This window comes from Pagrus pagrus (genome assembly GCF_965226575.1).
Source record: "Pagrus pagrus genome assembly, chromosome: 15".
Taxonomy (NCBI): domain Eukaryota; kingdom Metazoa; phylum Chordata; class Actinopteri; order Spariformes; family Sparidae; genus Pagrus; species Pagrus pagrus.
In genome coordinates, this window is record NC_140199.1 from 8,609,047 (window position 1) to 8,621,916 (window position 12,870).

General features: G+C 44.9%; 1 protein-coding gene across 1 annotated transcript; it reads right to left on the minus strand.

Moving 5' to 3' along the window:
* Positions 1–1,076: 1,076 nt before the first annotated feature.
* Positions 1,077–11,633, minus strand: klf5a (Kruppel like factor 5a). The gene is made up of 4 exons (XM_084374816.1): positions 10,878–11,633; positions 8,668–9,820; positions 7,313–7,372; positions 1,077–3,988 (listed from the first exon to the last, which is right to left on the minus strand). The coding sequence occupies exons 1-4, from the start codon at positions 11,031–11,033 to the stop codon at positions 3,810–3,812; spliced, it is 1,548 nt and encodes a 515-aa protein (XP_084230942.1). The 5' UTR covers positions 11,034–11,633; the 3' UTR covers positions 1,077–3,809.
* Positions 11,634–12,870: the final 1,237 nt, after the last annotated feature.

Sequence of the window (12,870 nt, forward strand, 5' to 3'; positions counted from 1 at the left end):
CACCTGCACGTCCACATTTTCTTGGCGCGAGAGGTCTGAAGATAAGAGAGAGACAGAAGGAAATGAAAAGTTCTCCTCTTGAGTTTTAGGTGGAGGAATGGACGGAGCAGAGAGGGGGACTAGAGGGAGACGAGGTGGATGATTGAAGAAGGGGAAAAGATGAGGAGCGGACGGAGCAGGTTATGAGAACAGTGTCCACTCTGACCCGCGGAGCAGCGCCCCTGGACTTTCATACAATACTTTTCCACCGGGGAGGACAGGGGGGATACGGTGCATGGAAAGACAAAGAGACAGAAAGAAAAAATGAAATCAAATAAGAAGAGCGGAGGAGGAGAGCGAGAGGAGATGTAGGAGGACGGAAGTGGTTGATTGGGTCCCCCAAGAGATTCTTTTGTTTAGATTGTTCTGCATTTCACTTCTTTCACTCTCTCCCCTCCACCTCCCTCTCTTCTGACATCTGAGGTAGATTACAACAGAGACCCCGGGTCACATTTATGACTTAAATCAAGAACATATGGTGTGTGCGCGCGTGTGTGTGTGTGTGTGCGTGTGTTTGTAGGTCCATTTCAATGCAGTGGGATTCCCCTCAGGTCCCCGAGCGGTGGTCAGATTTATTTTCTTGTCCATTGTCTCTCGCTGGGACATCAAAGGACGAGTGTTTGTTGATCAGCGAGGGTGCTGCAGGTTACTCGCAGGCCTCTCCGCCACATCTTCCCTTCTTATCTCCTCTCGCTGCAACTCAACTTTCAAGTATGTCGGATCGCCGCGGAAAAACCCGCAGGATCAGCACTTTCACAGGACCCATGTTTAGATTTTAAAAGATTAAGTGTGGTTATGCCTTGTTTGCTTCACGCGGGCCTTGACGAGGCTCGCTCTAATGTCTCGCAGACATCACACTCTCTCCGCACAGCGTGGCCCTCTCTTCAAAAAAAAATTTGCTTTAATATGAACCTCATGGACAAAAACAAAATGAAGCGGACGCTTTGATCGCAGCAACACCTAAGCCCGGGAACATTAAGAAGGTAGAAAAGGAGAAAGGAGAAAAATCTCACCAATAATCTCAGCACAAGAGCACATCTGTAAAAGTGTCAGTTGACTTTATTAGGATCGGCTTCACTCAGTTGAAGAAAAAACAACTTTTGTCTTTGGAACATTTACCTAGGAAGGAAACAAATCTACAAAATAAGTCGTTGGAAGGACAATATATAAAACAATGGCATCAAAATATCTTTGACAAGGAAACAAAATGAAAGAAATAAACAAAGGCTCAAATATTTTTTGGATGTGGGGCGCTTTCCTCTTTCTGCCCTCTCGTTTTACAAAACAATAACAAAAAAAAGGGAAAAATAAACAAAAAAAATCAAGTTATTTACAGTGCATATATTTACATTAAGGCATTTTTGCTGGGGAGAAAGACGGTTGATCTGATACAACCCCCACTTCTACACAATCAAATAAATAGTCAGATTTACCATGATACATTACAGTGCTATATTATCTTTATGCTACCTGCAGTGAATGAACAAATACAGTTAGAGGCGCAGGCTACATCACACCATCAACATGGACATTCAAGTGTGTATTAGAGGACAGGTTCACATTTTTGCTCAAGTCTATCCTAAAGGAGCAATATGTAAGATTTTAGTTGGAAACATTCAAAAATGAAGGAAGAAAAGGTGAAGAAATATCAGTTTGACATTATGACGTTTATGTATTTCGTTGCAGGGATATCTACTGAAGTTAGCATGCTAACCAGCTAACGGTTGTGCCCCTAGCTCTCAGCTTGGACTGCTAACTGTACAGCTAACTGAGCTAACTAGCTAATGGCAACTACAGTTAGCAGCCATCTGCTTTCTGTTTGTTTTCAGTGTGAATTCGACAGGTGGCCTATTCTTACATATTGCACCTTGAAAACAGTCCTAATGTGTAGATTAAGAGAGTTTTTGGCTGTCTGTTCCTCTTCATACTGACTGAGACGAGATCTCAGACTAAATTGATTTCAGTGGAAGAGATGGGAGACAAAAGAAATGCTTGAAGCTCAATAGTTACTCAAATCTAATCATAAAATCTTCCAAACTTAGTGTCTTTTTTTGTACAAAATTCCCTCTCGGTGTCATTCCTCGCCGCAGCTCAACAAGGAAACACTGTCTGCTGCCGGAGCACAAAGAGGCACTGATAAGACTCATTTTGAAATACGCCACATTATCTTCAGCCGAACTTCACAATGCATTAATTTTTATTACATTGTTGATTCTGTCTCTTATCATTTGCACTAAAAATGTTCTGAGCGGGGATCTCTTTATGGCCAGTATGGAGAGGGAAGAAACAACCATTAACTCTTGCAACACACACACGGGTTCATGAGGACTGTTTGAAGAAACACTTGGGAAAAAAATGTGAACTTCTCCTTTAACAAAACATGCATCTGTGTTTGATTGGCCGATATAGCCGGGCTGCATGTTAGTTGTGTACGGAGTCAGAGTGAGAAACGACTGACTGTCTCTTTAATTACGTCAGGATGTCCGTGAAGTGGCCTGAGCCGACCTGTTAAATCACAATGGATGATGGGTAACCTTGTCTTTTAAAAAGAAATTCCACTCTTTCCGGAGCTTCAATAGATTAAGAAATAAAAAAAAACAAAAAAACAGCACCATGTGTGTTTAAAAGGACTGTCCACATTGATCACAGCTCTGCTACCACTGAACGAACACACGTAAAAACAGAGAAGGAGGCACTTAATAAGGTGTCGGCGACGATGGTGACGATGATGCTTTGGTTAAAATCGTTCGAAAGAAGTAAAAACGCTGGATGAGACAGACGGACAGTAACTGTATTATTTCAAGCTTGTGCATCAAACACAACTGAGTGATTTCTAGGATACATCTGAAGGTTCTGTTCCATTTCTCTGGTTGGAAATCCGTCAAAAGACAACATGAATAATTCATCGCCTAATTGCTGCTCTTTAGCAACCATCCACCTCGCTCTGCTTCTCAGTCATCCTCTGATCTCCTCTCCTCTCTCTCGTTCTAAAATCAAAAATCTTTCTATCTCTCCATCTCCACCCCTCCCTCGTTTTTTCTCTCCCCCACCCCCTCGCACTATCTTCCCTCTCTCCAGAGTATAAATGCCTTCAATTTTTAATATCTGAACAGCGATGATTTGTGTGGCGTTCGCGGAGATTCAGTCCAGCGGTGATAATGATCGTTCCAGTGGTGAATGAGATGCACGGGCCCCCGAGAGAAGGCTCAGACTTAGATTACCAATTCTAGTGCAAACCGAAGGATTTGGTATAAAAATTAAATCTGGATATTCCAGTTATATAAAACAAACAAACTAACAAACCGAGGAGTAAACAAAGATTTGGCTTGACTAGTTTTGCAAACAAAAACATGATCCAGTTCTATGTTAGAACAAAAGATGTACAAGTTTTGATTGGTAAGTGCTTTCTTTCCAGTCAGTTCTGCAGCTACCGTTTTCTTTTTGCTATCATTTTTCTCCTTTGTATTCGTCCACAGATATCTATACCAAGTATATCTGGAGGTCAAGGGACCAACAGCTTCATCTGGCCCTTGTTTTTCTACTATACAACCTCCGAAGTGTCCCACTCTGGGTTAAGAGCAACACATTTGTTAGGCCATCGTACCGTTTTCTAGCACACGACGGCAGCGCCGGGAGGAGCTGTGGCGTCAGTGACAGTCGCTCTGCGTCAGGCAGCTTGTAGCAATGTAGTTGTGGGAGACAGAGTAAGTGCTTTATGTGTGTCAAGACAGTGCTTGGGTGTTTTTTTTGTAGCGCGTGTGCAAACGCTGCTAGTTCTGGTGTCTCTTCATGTGCAGGGCCAGGTGGTCGGATCGGGAGAAGGAGCGCGAGCAGACGGCGCACTGGAAGGGTTTGGCGCCCGTGTGCTTCCGGTAGTGACGCGTCAGCTCATCCGAACGGGCGAAGCGCCAGTCGCAGCTGTCCCACGTGCACCTGTACGGCTTCTCACCTGCGGAAAAGAGGAGAAAAGAGAAGGTCTGGGTGAAAAAGTGGGCCGAGTTTCTCGCTCGATCACATGATTTCCAGCACTCTATGTGTCAGTGTGATTATGAGTATTCATAGTGCTGATGAAACTCATTATCGTCAAGCAGATTCTAATTCACGCATGATTCACACAGTTGGGTGGAGGAACTGGGAAAACAGGCTTCGCAGAAAACGCTAGTTGTCTGACAACGTACACAGTCATAACGCTGTCACAGGCATTCAGCAAGCACTTGGACACCAACACTGCACAAGTTTCCCACGGGTGACTGTCTGCTTTTGCCTCTGTGCATTTTTCTTTGATGGATGTTTCGCAGTTGCTCTGCCATTCCAATAATCTTTCAGCTGCAGCCTCGGCACGTTGCAAAAAACTAGTGTGACCAGTCTCTGTCAGCCACAGGCCGGCGTCTTAACCACGCTACCCAGCCACCTGCCCTGCCAACTGGCCCAAAGTTGGCATTGAGGCAACAAGATGCAACTTCTAGGGAAAGATTGTTGTTGTCTCAGGTATGCATCCTGAAAACTGATGATTAGACTCAACAATCAACCATTTGTCTCCACAAAGTTACAGTTGCTATGTGTTCACCACACCTGTGGCTTCCATCCACGCAGTTATGTGAGATATCCGCCTCCGACTTTTTCTGCCTCAAGATAATTGAGTCTCGTTCCCAACTCGTCACATACCGACGCTTTGGGATGGTGGCTTACCCTACCTGCAATCCAAACCAATGCAAACTCTCTTCATTTTCATGACTGAATAAACAAACTGACCTTAAAGGACAACACGATTTCATACTAAATTACTTTGGTTATTTTTGGCGGACCCTGCCACCTTTCTAGCTTCAGACAGTGTTCTGGGGACCTTCCTCTGAGAACAGCTTGTTTATTCAGTTGTGGAAAAATAAATATATGAGTTTGTTTTATAACCTCATTAATATTGTAAATATTAAAATTCTGAGTTTGAATTTCTTCTCCAAAACTACATAGTGCTTGTCTTTGTCATCTATGACTATGATTTTTTTGCGCTATTTTTGTATTTTTTTGTGTAAAAAAAAAAGATTAGTCTAGAAAACAAGCAGCCAATTAATTGATGATGAAAATATTTGTTGGTTGCAGCCCTACAAGAATCACAATTATGTGTGTCTATGTGTTCAATTCTGTCTGGAAACAATGGATGCTTCAGAAATATGGCCAGTTTTGAAGAGCTCCATTCTTGCCCAACTCATTTTCTGTCTTTGGTTTGTCTCTTTTTCTTTGGCCTACTTGGAGAAACCTCCTATGTAAGTTTTTTTGCCTCTGCATGTAATTGATTAGAGAGTGCCTGAAGTGTTAACCACAGAGCTGTGAGAGCAAATTATAATGGAATCTAATGGAAACTGTGCTGACTGGTTGAAAGTCTATTCTTCTTCTTCTCAGCCTTGTTTTTAACATCTATTAACATATTTATAATGATCAGAGTGGTAACATATAAAATATGTAGACTATTTGTAATCCTCTTGCAAAATCAGCGTGTCCTTTCCAAAGACGATGTCCACATCGCTCTGGATAGCCCACAGACCTGGCTGTGAACAGTTTCGACTGGAACTACTTCAACGGAAGAGATAGTGAATATTGTTAACAGCGTGTTCTGTGGCTTGTTCGGACTAATGAGATGATGGTTTCCTGAAAATAACAGCTAAACAGTTGAAATGTCATTTCTCCAAAGCTCTGCGCACCATAAACATAATTATTCACATCCATTCAATTAGGGTGGAGGCAGAAATCTGGACAAAATAAGAGCTATCGACATGCTGGATACTACTTGAGGTTAAGCAAGAAAATATGATGTTTTTTTGTCGTTCGTGTGAACCAACCCTTTAAAACAAGCACAGCGAGCTCTGCTGCGTCGCTAAAACAAACAGCCACGGTCGACCAAAGTGTCACTGAACTTACAAACACACACCTGAAACTGAACACAATGAGGAGAGACAAAGACACCAAGACATAAAAAAAAAAAAGAAAAACAAAAAGAGTGAACTGGGAGGAGTGTTCAGTTTGCACAATACACACATACACATGCATCCATGCGCACACACACACACACACACACACACACACACACACACACACACACACACACACACACACACACACACACAAACAATCAGGGTAATGGATGTTGATGGAGATTAGAGTGGGAACTCCCACGGGGACCCAAACGCATTAGGAATCATCTCATACAGATTACTGACAGGTGTGTGTGGACGTGTGTGTGTGTGTGTGAGTGTGTACGTGTGCATTCAAGCAGCTGAATAAGAGAAGTAGAATGAGTAACAGACAAAGATAGAAATGAGAGGGGGGGTAGGGGTGGACGGGTGAAGGTGGGAGGACGGCACAAAGCAGGCGAGAGGACGTTAAGATGAATGAAAGCGATAGAAAGGAGAAAAAAAGGGGAGAAAATAACAACTCGTGACTGACAAAAGCAGAGAGGATATGGAAGTGGCTGCTACATCCCTCTGAACGTGTCGTGCTCTCATCTTGTGGTCTGTAATAACTGCAATAACCACAATCAGCCTGCAGCGAGAATGACGCCAGATCTAATTGTCGTGTCATGTTCTCGATAACTGAAATGCGAGGCACGCACACCCACAGCGATGTCCTGAACATGTAGTTCAGATTCATAAGCAGAACAGATTTTGGATCGCGAAAGTGCGATGAGTGAGTTTTGTTTGTGTGTGTGTGTGAGTCCAGATGAGTGAGGAATGTGTAGATATCAACAGAAGCTTTGTTTTGTTAGCTGGAGTGAGGTGTGGCCCATCACCTTAGCGCTTGTTTGTTGACTTTGCTCGTGCAAAACTAACAGTTCCAAACTTAATGTGATAAGAGAAGAAAGGGGAGAAAAGGGAAAACGGACCGTGAAGCGTACAAGGATGATCGTAGATATTTTTATATTTGCACAGGCAGATCTTGTATGTATTTATAGATGCAAACAAGCCTAACGAGTCTCAGAAAAGCACAAAACATCCATGTCTGAACAGGAGCTGATGGCACCGTGCGTCTAGCGCCCACCACATAGTCTGAGAGTCATCCCCTGGCAGAAGTGTGTCACTTCCACCTGTTTTGATGGAATAGTATATTGGGCAGAGGATGGGAATGGGGTAGGATACATTTACACACACATGCCAGGAACACAACACTCTGCCTAGCAACATGGTGCCAGGGCAGATACCGAAATACGAGTCGCGGCGGGCAGAGCCGCTTTTTCGACGAGTCCAGTTTAAAAAAGCTGCATTAATTCGGAGGAATGTCTTACCCGTGTGAGTCCTGAGGTGAGCTTTCAGATGGGACGACTTGGTGTAGACCTTCTTGCAGCCTGACGAGATAAACAGAGACAGAAGGCTTAATCCAAATAGTTCAAGTGTCAGTTATGTATTCACCCAATAAACCGAGCTGTGGTATGCGAGAAATGTGAACTAATGAAGAGCAGAAGCCGTTTGGAGTGAGAGAGAGTAAATGTTTGTTTTTACTTTTTTTTACTGTGTTAAAAAAGTAGCCACATCTTTCTGCTAAAACGGTCTAAATTTGGTGTATTTACTAAGAAATTCAGTCAACCACACGCCACTAATCGCACTGAATGCTGCTCTGTGGTAAACATCTGTTTACTGCACCTGTTACTTTGCCTTCAAAGTCGAGATATTTTAAGTTCAGGCTTATAAAACCTTTTGAACGACGTTAGACAAAGCATGTAGATTACAATGTCAAAAGGTCGTTAGGGTGTTGAATGATTTACAAAGATATTCATCAGATTTAAATAAGGAAATGATAGAATTTCATGTCTCGCACAGACAGTGAGCAGCTGCAGCAGCGTGACTAATATACACTCGGGTAGAGTGTGTGGATGCGTCTCTCGTGTGGATATGTTGAATCTGCTTCGTCTGACTTTAAAGAACTTAGACGTGTGCGAACACGCTGCAGGAGCCTCCGTTTAAGCCTATTTTACACGCTGCCATAGGCTAGTTGACATTACACGTCCTACAAGTAGCTGCACATCGTACAGCTCCAGTGTGTGTGCGCATGTGTGTGTGTTTGTGTGCCCCAAAAAATCTCAAGCAAGTTGAACTGTGACTGTATGTAAATATGTTTGAGGAAAAGGTCAAAGGATTTAAGTATAACATCTATCTAATTAACACACACACACACTCACACACACACACACACACAAACAGGTTTATTCCACTGTCATACCAGCGATGACTTTAAAGCCACAACAATGTGTGAGAGCTGACGGATGAGAGTGCACAGCCGTTTGGGGCCAGGCAATAAATGCAAAGCAGTTTTTGAATCAGACAGTTAATTGAAAGGTAGTGACTGATGATCTGCGCTGCCAAAATATTTTAATTCCAGTGCAGCGTGTGCTCTGCTGTGACTGCAGTACATATTGTGACTCATCAGCCTGGGAAAGTAATTCAAAACACAACATATAATTTGTAAAAAAAAAAAACTGAACCAGTGTCCTAAAATAAAGCAGTTGTGTTTTCTTAGAGCTGACCTTGAATGGTCAGATATTCACCTCACCGCAGCACAGAGTTAAAATAAACAAACAAACAACAGTGACAAGAACCAGCAGGCACACACAATGCATCAGCAGACCGGCGTTATCGATCTAACCTGGGTAATCACAGTGGTGGATCCGTCTTTTCTCCAAGTCTGGGTTGTTCCTCCGGTTGTAGCGGGCAGGCACGGTGGTCTGAGCTGGGGTTGGGGCTGGGGTCGCTGCAGGGGCTTGGGGAAGGCCTGAGGCCTGGCCTGGGACCGGCGTGGGACCCGTCGTGAGCGGCAGGGCCAGACTACCTGGTCCTGGGCCGGGACCGAGTCCAGGGGTGCCGCCTGCCAACTTGGAGGCGATGGTGGCTGCGTATGAAGGAGGAGGGGACATGGTGTGGAGCAGCTCCTTCTGTCTGTCGGGGCTGCCTGGCTCCGAGCTGGGCGGAGAGGGCGGCAGGTAGGGCACCTGCTGCTGGAGGAAATGAGGGTGCGCCTGAGCGTGAGGATGTGTGTACGCTCCTCCACCCAGGCCACAGTAGACAGGCTTGGCCGTCTGCTCTTGTTGAGACGCAGAAGAAGCCACCGGCAAATCATGGAAAGGCGCGTGGATAGTGGAAGTGGAAGTGTGTTGTATCTGCTGCTGTTGCTGATGATGATGATGATGATGCTGCTGCTGATGCTGATGCTGAGCCCCCATACCATTGCCATGGTGATGGTCCAAGCCGGAGTTTAGTAGCTGAAACAGCGAGCCGCCGTTGTCATGGTGGTGGAGGGCGTGCTGCTCGAACTGCGATGACATTTCCTGTTTGACAAACACCTCCGGCACTGATTCGCCACCGCGGCCGCCTCCCGACTGGTTGAAAACACTGGTGAAGTCTGGTAACCCTGTTAGCGTCATGTTTATGGCTGAGCTTTCCATGGCAACGCTGCCGGGGCCGTGACCAGATGTGCCACAGCTACTGGTGGGAGTAGTGTTGGGGCAGTGCAGCTGCAGGTTGGGGGAGAAACACGGGGAGGCAGATTCTGTTTTGATTTGGGTAAGACCTGTGTGGTTCTGCTGCTGCTGAGGGGGCCGCGCCTGCTGACACAAGCCCATCCTCAGGTAGGCGGCGTCGGGGAGGTAAAGATTCATGTTGAGGGTGTAGGGAGCCCCGCTGTGATCGTCGGTGAAGAAGCTATCCATAACAGACGCGCTGTCTCTCTGTGACTTCTGCTGGCTATCTGCAGGATGTGGAAGGGGAAGTGGGGAGAGATACCTGTCCATCTCACACTTTGCCTGTTTGCAAACAAGAGAAAACACACAGAAAAAAGAGTCGAGTTTAGAAACAGAATCATAAAGAAAACTTTGGACTTCAGCAAGTGCTTCTCACCAGCGAACCACGAAACTATTCCGAGGTGTTATTTTAAGAGGACAAAGGTTTGATGGGACAGTCACCGCGAAAACATTTATCAAGTAGTCATCAATAGGCGCTTGCAAAATTCCCTCTCTGCCTGCAAGGCTGAACTCAAACACCCATCAGCTGCAGGGGCCAACAGTTGAGGTATCAGGGCCGTGTTCTGCTGCAGATAAACAACCACGCTCACTATCTCTCATACTGAGAGAGAAAAAACACCAGATATTAACAGACAGGAGGCGGATGACGAGCGATCAAACTGGCGTAGCAGGTGAACAACTTTGCATCAAACTAACCCTCGTTTACATTCTGCTCTGGGCTCTGATTGCTGTGAATCTGAAGGATCTAAGTGGTGTAAAAGTTAGAGGAGCCCTGCAGCAGAGGATGAAACAGCAACATGAAAGGGAATGGGGAAACACCCATGCTTCCCTGTCCGCTGCAGCAGCAGCAGCAGCAGCAGTAGTCTGGGGATGGGCTGCTATTTCTAGGCTCCTGATCCGACCAGCTGTTATACACACACACACAGACACACAGACACACAGAACTCTCATCTCTGCTGCACAAGTTTCCTGCTCACTGAGGGGACAGAGTTGCCGGGACCTTTCTGTCCAGTAGCTGGAGTCAGTTGTCGTCAGCGTGGTATGATGGTATAAGGGGGGACGCCGACAACTGGTGACCAACTGGCTGGCACAGATAGAAAACATGCGGTGAATGCAGGCGGAGCAGCTCGGGCTCTCGCGTCCAGCTGGTCCCGAGCCTGCTCGCTTATTGCCGCAAACAAAAAGTACCGATCAACATCCCGCAGCGAGGCGCCGATCGAAAAAATTTCGGAGGCCACGGGGAAAAACACCAAACCTGGATCTAGCCACCGATCCGCCACGCCCATTCAATAAAACACATCAGTGTAGTGTGCGTAAAGTCTTTTTTTTTTTTCCTAACCTGAGTGTAGTCGCTCGCTCCAGCCTTGTCCGTCATCTTGCAGTCCAAGCCGAACAACGCCGACTCCTCCAGGGGGAATCCAGCGGGCACGGTCGCCTTCTGCAGCGGGTAGAAGGGATCCTCCTGGCCGCCGCTCATCGTGAGTGTCGCGGCCATGAAGCTTCGCTGCAGCACCGCAACTGATCGCTCGTCCTTGTTATGCAAAAAGGAGGATGAGGATGCTGCTGCTGCTGCTGCTACACAGGGAGAAGAGGAAGGAGAGGAGCCGACGGGGTGTAGTGCGTGTGTTGGGATTATTAATTAATGTGCGCCTGTCTGCTACATCTCCTTCCACTTGTTTCATCCCTCCACCGGCCCACAGACACTTTTCTATCTCCCGTTCAGGGCGGGGCGGCCCGGGGTAAATACAGCACATGCACCGCCCACAACGCTTTAAAAAGGCTTTGATCATTCATTCACTGGCCACCGCCCTACGCGCCATCTAAATACATTAACAACACTGTCGTAAAGCGCGCGCGCGCACACACACACACACACACACACATCCAGAGAGGCAGTGAAGGTTAAACTCACACACCATCCTTTCTACACAACATGGTTTTGGTTTTTTTATAACAAAAATATATAAAACTGGAATGGGATGAAGATTTTATAGGATTCACTCATCATCACATTCTGGAAATGACACTGCATGTATCTAAATAACTCGCTTAAAGGAATATTCCAGACATTTATGTCATATTTCATTAAAGGAAAGCACATTAAAGGAAAAGTTCACCCAAAAATGAAATCTATCTATCTATGCAGCAGTTTCTACTTTTTGATACTTTAAGCAATGTTTCAGTATTTAGGTTAATACACTCATTCACTCTGGTTATATTTCAATATAGGGTGACACATAAAAAGAAAAGTTCACCCACAAATGGCTCCGTACAGCTCGTCCAGCATAATCCAAGATCCCAAATTGATTCAAAACAATGTTATTTATACCATTGATATACGGTCGAGCTCCAACACTTTTATCTTAGCAGCTACAGTGAAGATTTGGCCTTAAAAAAATGTAAAGGCTTGGATTACGCCTGACGAGCTCTACGGAGCCAGTTTTGACTTCCATCAGCGTGGAGTTGAGGAGATATTGACTGAATTTTCGTTCTTGAGTGAATTTATCATTTGAAGTGTGTTTACAGGTCTGTGGGAGTACGACAGCATGTGTGAAAAAAGTAGTGTATGTGTCTCCAGAGGAAGCTGCATGTGGTCTGATAAAATAACTCCAGTGATGTCACTCAGTGGTTCAGTTGCATTGTGGGTGCCAGGTTTTGAAAAGGAAGAATTTGTGGATTAAAAATGATGATATCTCTGGTTCTGGATTTTGATCTTTTGTTTTCAAACTGTCCATAATGAGTCCAATGCTTGGAAAAGTTCAAGTTGAGGTATTTTATTTTTCCAAACATTTGGGAACAACTCCTCCACAGAAAACATTATTGAACAAGGTGTAGCAGCACTTGGCGTCAGGAGGAAACTGGACTTCAGATGGAAAATTGGTGGAGTGCCATTTTAATGTGATAGCAGGGGATTATGAAGTCCTGTCAACTGAAGTCAGTATTATTTGCATATCACAAAATCCCATGTTTATCACAAGTTTATCCTCCGGTTTATAACGGAAGATACCTTGTGCTATAATTATCTGACACATACTTAAGTGTATATGAAAAATAAAGTGATAGGCATTGTCATGTCACGTTCTATCTATTTTAATATAACGGGAAAAGAAGATGGCATACAGGGAAAAACCTGATGTAAAGGGATAAACCCGCTGTAACACAGTCCTCTAGCCTAGTTTAATATGACACCGATAACACGCACGATCTGAAATGATAAAGGTATGCCTACTATGTCTATATTTAAAGCCAAAGGAGATTCAGCTTAGGCAAATCATAGTTCCTGCAATGGTGTTTCTCTGTAGCCACCAGTATCTGCAAACCTGGAAAAGATG

Coding starts and splice junctions, on each gene's coding strand:
- klf5a (XM_084374816.1), bottom strand. CDS start 11,033: ATGGCCGCGACACTCACGATGAGCGGCGGCCAGGAGGATCCCTTCTAC. Junction 9,821..10,877: donor GAGCGAGCGACTACACTCAG/GTTAGGAAAAAA, acceptor GTTTGCAAACAG/GCAAAGTGTGAGATGGACAG. Junction 7,373..8,667: donor CCACCACTGTGATTACCCAG/GTTAGATCGATA, acceptor TTATCTCGTCAG/GCTGCAAGAAGGTCTACACC.